General features: G+C 42.3%; 1 protein-coding gene across 1 annotated transcript; it reads right to left on the bottom strand.

Moving 5' to 3' along the window:
- Window positions 1-4777: 4777 nt before the first annotated feature.
- CLEC3A (C-type lectin domain family 3 member A) lies at window positions 4778-9939 on the bottom strand. The gene is made up of 3 exons (XM_028739631.2): window positions 9560-9939; window positions 8039-8122; window positions 4778-5969 (listed from the first exon to the last, which is right to left on the bottom strand). The coding sequence occupies exons 1-3, from the start codon at window positions 9702-9704 to the stop codon at window positions 5578-5580; spliced, it is 621 nt and encodes a 206-aa protein (XP_028595464.2). The 5' UTR covers window positions 9705-9939; the 3' UTR covers window positions 4778-5577.
- Window positions 9940-10819: the final 880 nt, after the last annotated feature.

Genomic DNA, 10819 nt, shown 5'->3' with positions numbered 1-10819 from the left:
AATAAATCCCATTTTACGCACTTTGTAGCCACTTTGCTTTGTGCCGCAGTCTGCATTCCCAGAGAAACTCCCTAGCACTCCCTAGTTTTACTTGGTTGTAAAAACTGCATCTATAAAAATACAAATCCCAAAGTATTGCGGGTGGCTATATAGTGGATATATAGCAGAATTCAGTTTTCAGACTCAGAAAGTCTACATGAATTGCCATGCAGACTGAGTTGACAAATTAAAATGTTCATCTGATTTGTATGATTGTCCCACTAGTCAGGGAAGCTATGATAAAAACACTGCACTGCATTGTAAGTGTAATAACTGAACACACCACCAGATGGTGCAGTATACAAAATAATATAGCAGAATAAAAAAAATTCCTTCCAGTAGCACCTTAAAGACCAACTAAGTTAGTTCTTGGTATGAGCTTTCGTGTGCATGCACACTTCTTCAGATGAAGTGTGCATGCACACGAAAGCTCATACCAAGAACTAACTTAGTTGGTCTTTAAGGTGCTACTGGAAGGAATTTTTTTTGTTTTGACTATGGCAGACCAACACGGCTACCCATCTGTAACTATAGCAGAATAGTCTGCTTGTAATCTTTTTATGCTACGAACAATTAACCAAAAGAATGATACACAGACCATTTTATATTGCCTGTATACTTAAATCCTTCCAACCCAAAGTTTCTAACTATTTCTTTCATATAATTTATTTATTATTTTTAAAAGTCTACTGCCTGATTGTACAATAGAGCTGTATCATGTACTTGTTTTATGAATCTATACATTGGTTATTAATCTGTAAGATTATTCAATTTCATATCTGTTTTGTAACATGGGAAGTACCATGTTTTGTAACATGGGAAGTATCAAGCAAGTTAGTTTGAATATGGATGAATTACGAATAATCCTACATGTTTCTTTTCTACACCTCTGTGGTCAGATTAAACACCATCCCCACCCCTGCTCTCTCTCGCTTTCACTCTCTGTGTAAGGATGTTAAGGAAAATGTAAGTTGAGTGGTTAATGTGACCATGATGCATATCCGCCAGGCCTCATGACAAATGTGCACATAGTCCAGCCATGAAGAGGGAATTTTGCACATTTCACAGTCACTGTACATAATTGCAGGCTTCGGAGAATGTGCATACATATATTGAATGAATTTTGTACATTCTCCTGTCAATATGGCAATTGTATGCCTCTGATGACAGGGCTGCTGGGGAAGGGAGTAGAGAGGATGAGGAATTGATATGGGGGGGCAAGTGAAAGTGCTTGGGCTTAAAGAGAACATTGGTAGCTCTGTGGAGGATCAAGAGGGCATTTGGAGAAATTGTGCTGAATATGGGAGTGAGAAAGTCCCAAGATAAATTTGGAAAGAGAAGGGAGAAGAAGAGAGATATTAGCATGAAAGATGAGCTGGAACTTCTGGAAGTAGGGACAGGGCATGAGGTTTTTGAAGGGGCTGGGTGGAGTTGTCTGTGTTTGGGGGCAGGATTTGTGCGACAAAATATAGGCTGGTCGAAAGGGAGGGGATAGGACAGGGGTCAGCAACCTTTTTCAGCTGTGGGCCGGTCCACTGTCCCTCAGACCTTGTGGTGGGCTGGACTATATTTTTTTTGGGGGGGGGGAAATGAATGAATTCCCATGCCCCACAAATAACCCAGAGATGCATTTTAAATAAAAGGACACATTCTACTCATGTAAAAACACCAGGCAGGCCCCACAAATAACCCAGAGATGCATTTTAAATAAAAGGACACATTCTACTCATGTAAAAACATGCTGATTCTCTGACCATCTGCGGGCCGGATTGAGAAGGCGATTGGGCCACATCTGGCTCCCGGGCCTTAGGTTGCCTACCCCTGGGATAGGATTACAATTGGTTCTTTGAGAGGGCGGGGAGAGAAAAGAGGAGACAGGATGGGAATGGGGGTGAAGGTGAAAACACAGGTACAAAGTGGGGTGCAAAATAAGAAATAATCTACTGTAGGCAAATTTGAGCTAGATAAGCCAATAGTCTGACGCTCCATAAAGTAGCTTCCTGTGTTATTTTAATAACAATAGCTAAGCTGACCATCACAAAATATAATGAGTTCAGAGACTGCTCTGTACCCCATGTAATTTCAGCACCACCTTTATTCCCAATCTTAGGCTCCTGGCTTGGAAAGATGATCTTCACCCACCCAGAGAAACTTTGTTCCCCATTAACATTGTATATGTTTTCCGAACTGAAAGATGCCAGCTCTCTGTGCTCTGGCTTGCTCAGGAGAAAGCCCTGGCAAATTCTCTCTCGCTCACTGTGCCCAACAAGATGTGGATGTTCCAGGATGCTGAGCAGCTGTTCTGCAAAGATCCCAGTATTTGTGAAGAAGTGCTCCTGGTCCCAACAGGCTTTCATGTTGTCCAATACCATCCTGAGCCCAAGCCCTAGAATGTGGATGCTGCAAAGGTGTTTTCCTGTGGCCTGCAAAGGAGTGCAATGCTGTGGTGTTCAAATAGCAGCATCAGATTCAGCACCTAACTTGAGTGGACAGCACTACTGGTGCAGTAGTCAGGCTCATAGGGCCAGTACCCACCACCAGCACAGCAACCTTTGCCCTTCAATGGAGAATATAACCTCCAATGCCTGCATAGCACTATGGCAGGCAAGGTACTCAGAGCTGCTTCCAGGACAGCTTGCAGAGGTTGGCAGCTGCCTTCTCCATGCTCCTCCTGTAACTGTGCCTTAAACCCAGGTGGAGTGTTAATCCAAGGTTTGCCTGCCACTCCCTGTCTCTGCTGAAGGTAAATGGATGACAGTAACACCTCCTCCAACCACTACCAGCTTGCCTTAACATATCTTTTACTTACACTCCTACTGTGAATGGGGAAAACAATAACTTTTGTTTTCTAGTGGAAGATCAGGACCAAGAGAAAATTTGGCTGAGTAATCATGGAAATGCTTTTGAAAGCAAGCTTTAAAAAACAACAACAACCAAAAAACAGAAAGTGGGGAGGGACCCACAATTTTAAAAGTTGTGAATTCACCACTATTTAGGGCTAATGAATGATTATTTTAAGATCAGATCACACCTGGATTGAACAAACTGAAACAATGATTATGTACTCTGTTACTCTGATAGGAAGGAACCCTATCAATGGTAAGACACCAACTTTTCAAGCAGAAGGCCCCTGGTTCAATTGCTGGTCTCTCAAATTAAGCAGGACCCAGTAGTAGGAATTGTGGGCAGGCAGTGAGGGGGGGGGGAACGCCTCTCTCTCTCTCTGCCTCAGACCCTGCAGGGCTGCTGCTAAACAGAGTAGATAATGCTGCATAAGGAAGCTTCCTATGTCCTTCCTAATAAGATTTGCAACCCATTCCTATGCATGTTCATTCAGAATTAAGAAGGTTGGCAAAGTTTAACTAATAAGATTGGTTTTCAAAAACCCAGTTAACTGATTTTATAAAGCCAGCCAAATTTTATTCAGAGTAGACTCATTTATTTCAGTGGGTCTACTCATGGCCAGCTCACAGGTGGCCCTTTCCCATAGAAGGGGATGCCTTTTGGTGCCTGCTATGACAGATGTGGGTCATTTTATTCTATTTTTAATTTACATTATTATCTCTAAACCTTAAAAAAAAAAATTCACAGGGTGGCTCACAAATAAAACTGCATAATCAACAAAACCACAAATTAGGCTTTTTACTTCAGAATTACTGGTTTTATCAACAGACAAATATAATTCATAAGTTAATTGATTATGCCAGTAAAACTCAAATGGCTGCAATCCTATACACATTTACCTGGGAGTAAGTTCCCCATAAGGGATGCGGGTGGCGCTGTGGGTAAAAGCCTCAGCGCCTAGGGCTTGCCGATCGAAAGGTCGCGGTTCGAATCCCCGCGGCAGGGTGCGCTCCCGCTGCTCGGTCCCAGCGCCTGCCAACCTAGCAGTTCGAAAGCACCCCTGGGTGCAAGTAGATAAATAGGGACCGCTTACCAGCGGGAAGGTAAACGGCATTCCGTGTGCTGCGCTTGCTCGCCAGATGCAGCTTTGTCACGCTGGCCACGTGACCCGGAAGTGTCTCCGGACAGCGCTGGCCCCCAGCCTCTTGAGTGAGATGGGCGCACAACCCCAGAGTCTGTCAAGACTGGCCCGTACGGGCAGGAGTACCTTTACCTTTACCTAAGTTCCCCATAACTCAATGGAGATTACTTATGAGTACAGTGGTACCTTGGTTTACGAACTTAATCCATTCTGGAAGTCCATTCTTAAACCAAAGCATTCTTAAACCAAGGCATGCCACAAACCAAAACACCAACTTCAGGTTTTGCAGCGTTCTTAATCCAAGTTGTTCATAAACTAAGCTGTTCTTAAACCAAGGTACCACTGTAGACATGTACAGTGGTACTTCATGTTAAGTACTTAATTTGTTCCGGAGGTCTGTTCTTAACCTGAAACTGTTCTTAACCTGAAGCACCACTTTAGCTAATGGGGCCTCCTGCTGCTGCCACGCCGCCGGAGCACAATTTCTGTTCTCATCCTGAAGCAAAGTTCTTAACCTGAGGTAATATTTCTGGGTTAGCAGAGTTTGTAACCTGAAGCGTATGTAACCTGAAGCGTATGTAACCCGAGCTACCACTGTATAGGCTTGCACTGTGTTTAATGGGCTGATAACTTTAAAATGAAGTACAACACATTCTCTCAAATAAGTGTACATAGGATTGGATGTCTTCGACTCCCCTGTTCACACACACACATCCATGCATTAAAACACAACATTGCCACTGCAACATCCAGCTCTTGTGCTTTTGAAAAATAACTTTATTGAAATGTGTAAATCATGCAAAGAGTGAAGATATTCAAATGTGCTAGATATAAAGCATGATGGGAAGTTACATGTCAGAGAAGTATTCATCCCACTCACTATATATATGTTGATAGCAGGGACACTTTTTATGATAACAAGCTTTGAATTATAACAAGAGTAGTTTGTTGCCTGTGTCCTGATATCATAGGAGCCTTGGAAATAAGAAGTGTGCTTAAGAAGCCACACTGATGAGGATTTAATACCTCAGTATCTACAGTATGCTTACAGCAAAACCTCACATTCCCTCTGTCCTGCAGTCCATTATAAATCTTGGAATGCAGCTACCCTGTAATTAACCCTGCAGTGCTGGGATACTGACTAGGAACAAATAGTGGATCTACCACTAACAGCACAATCAATTCCGTGTTGGTTGTCCTATCACCTCTGTTTATGACATTAGCAGTGTTCAAAGCAGAGCATTGATTTTCTTGCAGCAACGGAACACACAGGGAATTGCAACTGAATGGAAAATTAATTAATAGAGGAAGTATCTGCTTTAAAAGAGAGGTTTGCAGTTTTAGTAAACAGGAAGGATTATCAAGAGGTATACACTTGAACTCAACAATCCATCACGACTAAAGGCTATTTTGACTGCCCCATACAAAACTAATTACCTGAAAGTGTGGTCTCTGACTCTGGATTTGTTGTGAAGCTTGGTGATGACTGCAAACTGGCATCCCTACCATATATGTGTTTCAAAAGTGAAAGAAGGAAGCAGACCTAGCTGTGATTAAGGGATCAGGAATTCACAAATATATCGTTTGACAGTACGGCAGACTTCATCCACCCACTTTCCTTGAGCTGACTGTGAAAACAAGACACAATTTTCCCGTTTTCCTCCATTGGGTTGTGACCGGTCCCAGTTGAAGTAGTTGAGGACCATTCCATTGACATCAACAAATTTCCCTTCGTTTACCATGTCAGTGACACCCAGCCAAAAATCTGCCACACCTGACAAGCTCTTCTTGCTGTACTCTCGGAGAGCGTTGGTTTCATCGCCGTCTCTGGGGATAGCAAGAGTCCCTCCCTTGGCTATGCAGTCTTCGTTTGCTTCATGGAAATGTTTTGCACCATCGGATGCCAAGTAGCATTTTTTATGGACCTTTGTTCCACGAAGACAGACTGTGAATGAAAGAAGATGGATGCAATGATTAAAGAATCCATGTTAAGTGGACCAAAGTGGTTCTTCACTGGTTATTGCTACCTGAAATTTCCCTGGATTTGGAATTTCTCTTGGCAGAATTTAGGATGGTTGGGCATCTATTTTGGTCCTAAGAGCCTAAGCCCGTACAAACTTTCAGTTTGCAGTGATTGTTTTCCCATAAACACCATTTCTTCAGACACAGCATCAGCACTGTAGTTCCTTGCACCATTATTGATTTTGAGAGGTAGCAAAATACCTCATCGCAACACTTTCATTTCCTGCCGAATCAAAGAAGCAGCCCAACATGTGCTAAGGGCAATGTTAATTGGGTCTTCTAATCACAGTTTCAATTTGTTCATTTGCAAGCTACTGAAACAGGCATAAAGATAACCAGCTATAAAGATGATGGCTGCTTATTGCTTTGCAGTAATTGATGGAGTTAATGGCTCCTTCAGCCTGTTGGCCTCTCTTTGTAGCATCATCCCAGTAGTAGATACAATGGGTTGCTTTAAAGAAAAAACTGAACCCTGGTTAGGAGATGCAGTTAATACTAGTGCATTGGGTAGACATTGGGCGGGTGAGCACTAACACTTACTGGATCCCCAAATTAACAGGAAAGGCTTGATGTGGTTGAGTGCTTTGGGCCAATCTCTGTATCTGAAATACTGAAAGTTAGCATATAAATCCCTGGATTGATAACACTGAATATAACATGAGGACATAAGAAGAGCATATTGATGGCTAATTTCAACATTTCCACAACTCTGGGTGCTTCTAGAATATCACCATTGTTGAACCTCCAGTCTCAGTCTACAGTTCTACAGTATGTACGCTTACCTCAGACTTAGTCTGAGAATGTCTATTTTGGGGTAGGATTCAACTGCATACCAGACAATTCAGGTTGCGCAATTCTAGTTGTTTGGGAAGTCCTGCACAACAAACCTGCTCCCTCAAAACACTGGGCTTTTTGCAATAACAAAAGTGTAGGGAAACTGAGAGATAGCATTTGCTTTGACATGTCATTTAACCTTACCACAAAAAAAATAAGAATGAATGCTCATTTAATAGCCAGCATAATCTAATCTCTCTGTAAATAAATCAGGATGGTCATCTGGAAGTGCCCTGAGTCCCCAAGGCTCACTGGATAATCCCTTTTAAAACTGCCTCTCTTTCCTGTGTGCAATTACAAGTGGCAGAAGGGGGCACTGAAAAAACAGGCCTTCTTGTTACCATGTTGTGATCTCTTGGGACAACTGCCCTCCATGACTTTATTACCCATATATTATATTATGTCACTGACTCTTTAAGCTGTTTTGGTTTTGGAAGTCCAAGGAGAAGAGCCAGAGCAGGGCGGAGAGAAACTAAAAATGAGCCAGGACTGTTATTTGTACTATTTATGTTTGGAAAACAGTTCCCTCCGCCTCACCACTTTGGTTTCATGGCATACTGCAAGGAAAAACAGATATTTGTCTTGACATCAGAATGGGCTGAACTATCAGGAAATAGGTGTATACTTGGCTGTCCACCAAGGGTAGGGATCTAAAGTCCTTTTCATTACTTAGAAACACAAAGTGCCAAAGTAAAGCTAGCTGTGCATAAGGTCAACTCAGTGCTTAGCAAATAAAACCAGGACAAGGTATCTGAAAACACTATTTTAAACTGCACCAAACACTCCAAGTATTCATGTATTTAATAATATCTTTAATCATTTGATTAAAAAAAATGGAACAACAAATGGAATAACATCTTTCAGCCCATTTACCATCTATCTCTCTTCCCCCACCCAAAACCCCTGTTTTAAAACGAGCATTTAAAGTCATTTAAAACTGAAAAATATTCAGGGGAGAGCCAGCTAAAGGAAACGATTCAACCCTGCAGAGCAAGGATGGAGGACTTGTGTCCCTCCAGATACCGCTGAACTATTATTTCCGTCAGTCAGAGCCAGCACTGGCTAATAGTCAGAGATGATGGGAGTTATAATCCACCAACATCTGGAGGACCAGACATTATCCACCCCTTCTGTAGAATAATAAAAAGCAACCCTTACCTGTCTGCAGTGCTTGCATTTCCTTCAGGGAGTTTACCTCTTGCCAAAGCTTGCTAATTTGACTCTTTAGGTCACCGTCTTTCTCTTAAATAAGTAAGTATATACATACATTAACATATTTCGACACATCAAAATGTTTACAGTAAGATGTGGAGTGCAATACAAAGGCTGCAATCCTAACCCCACTAACCTGGGAATAAATCCCACTGAATTATTTGCAGGCTTCCTTTAGCATGGGGAGGTAGCTGCCTGTGAAGGGTGAAGTCTGCACATAGTAGGGTTCTATATGGCTGTGTACACAATATACACCCACAGTTTGTTAAGTGCACTATGAGGGGTAAACTACAGTTCCAAGCATTCGGGGGGGGGGGGCAGGTGTGTTTTAAGTGTATGGTATGTCCTTTTGGTTGCAGGCAGGTTTCTTTATTTCCCTGCTCCACACTACATAGGTGAGGGGCATTTTTATTTTGCCAGTTCCGAGTGTTCAAATCCTCATGCCACATCAGTAATATTTGACACAAAGAGAAGTGCAGTAGAGGTGTGAGAAGTACCTTTGCTACCTTCCCATCCCACATGCTTTAGCCTCTTTGAATGTTACTGGTAGAATGTGAGAACAGGCTATGCAAAAGTGTCTTATCATGGCACAAATTTAAGAAGAACTGCCCAGGTATGAGGTTTTTCCATGATTATTTGCTGTCTGTTATAGTAACTATCTCATGGCATGGTCCAAAGCAGAGCTGGGGGATGTTCCAGGTGTTGCTGAATGACAGTTCTTTCTTTCTTTTTCCCCACTAAGTTTTTTCATGATACAATAAGATATAGAAAACTAATGTAAACGAAAATGGCTACCAAAAGTAAAAATAGAGTATAGAGTCCTTTGTTAAAGGTACTTCTTAACCCTTACCACTCACAGAAGGTAGTAGCCTCTCCCAGACCTCACCTGGGATCTTTCTTTTCTCTTCCCAGCCACTAATTCTGGGAGATCAACATTTCCCTGCCTCCTACCCAGTTCTCACCATCCTTGACCACTGGTCAAGCTGGTTTGGCCTGATGAGGAATGGAGTCATAGAAACACCAGAAGGTGACTTATACTGAATCAGACCACTGGTACGTCAAGCTTAGTACTGTCCACACTGACAGCAGCTCTCCAGGGTTTCAGGCAGGAACTTTTCCCAGATGTACCTTGTGACTGAACCTGGAATCTTCAGCATGCAACTGAGCTATGGTCCTTTCCTACAACAACACCTGAAGGGCCAAAGGCTCCCCATCCCTACTTTAAAGACACATGAAGCTGAAGAGGTCTAGGTTTGATCTGTGCCTGGGAACTCCGGGTATAGGATGTGTTATATGTTATGTGCCCAGGCTTTTTCTATCATAGAATTCATAAACAAAACTATCCAGATCAGATGAACCAACATAGCAAAACATAAAATAATACTTGTTAATAAATTTACTAAGGTAGCAATCAAATAATATATTCATCATAATCTTCATTCTCTGAGGCCTACTAAGTTTGCTTACCTTTAACCCTCCGTTTGCTGTGTTTTCTGGCTTTGGAATGGACAGACTGGCCAGTTGTTTGATCCAGCAAAAGGATGGTAACAAGGAGGAAAATCAGAAATCCCATTTGTGCCATCTCTGTTTTCAGACAGTGAGCAAGAGTCATCAACAGCAGCTTGAAAGCAGTTGTGAGAACTACAGCCCTGTAGAACTGATGGTGTTTGGCTTTATTAAAGGGTAGTGAGAGAATTGGCCGCGCTCCTTGTTTATTAAATGAGCAAAATACTCAAGCAGGCTTCAGCATAAGGTGCCCTCTTGTTCTCAGTCTTTAGCCTCTCCCACACCAGATTTATACTTCCTGTCAACTCTGACCAATTGAATTTATCAGGCTTGCAATCCAGGGCTTAACGTTTTTACTCAAGAGTAACGCCTGCATAGTTCAATACTGGAGAGTATGCTCTTTGTAACAAGGATGGGGAATCTGTAGCCCTCCAAATGTTGCTGGACTTCTACACCAGCCAGTAGCAGCCAGCATGGCCAATGGTCAGAGGCTGATGAAAGCTGTAGTCCAACAAAACAGGTTTGCCATTCCCTTTACTGGAAAAGTGGCCTATTAATCCTAAGGGCTGTTAGAACAGCTCAGCCTCCTAATGTGAGCTGCACTCTGCCCTGTATCAGTTGATCTCATAATTGTTTAATGCATGCCCTTCTTCCCAAAGGAGCTCTGGGCAGCAAACATGAACTATTAAAACATTTAAAAACAATTCTAGTTTGCAGAGTTTATTATGATCCTATACAGATATAGACCAGGAACAGCAGGTTCAAGCTTTCCATCCTGTTAATTTTATTATTAGGTTTATATCTTGCGTTTGCTCCAAGGAACTCAAGCTGAAGCTGCCATACTCTGCAGTACTTTGTCCTCACAACAGCCCTGTGAGGTAGGTTAGACAAAGAAACTGAGTGACCTTGGTCCAATTACAGTGAGCTTTGTTGCTGAGTGGTGATTTGAACCTGGGTCTTCCCATTATTCCACAGTGGTCCTTGCTGTCTACTATAAAAAAGGACATTTCCCTCCCAATCCCATTTAGGATTGATAAAACTGACCACAAGCAGCTTCCACTCTTGTCAATTTCATCATTCTATAGCACATGGGTAAATGATCATTGCAGTTGGTGGGAAATGTTGCTCACTTAGAGGGAAATTATCTACAGTGGTACCTCGGGTTACATATGCTTCAGGTTACATACGCTTCAGGTTACAGACTCCACTAACCCAGAAATA

Source organism: Podarcis muralis, chromosome 7 (genome assembly GCF_964188315.1).
Source record: "Podarcis muralis chromosome 7, rPodMur119.hap1.1, whole genome shotgun sequence".
NCBI classification, from domain to species: Eukaryota; Metazoa; Chordata; class Lepidosauria; order Squamata; family Lacertidae; genus Podarcis; species Podarcis muralis.
Note: the sequence above shows the minus strand (reverse complement) of the source record. Positions and strands in the feature narration are given on the sequence as shown.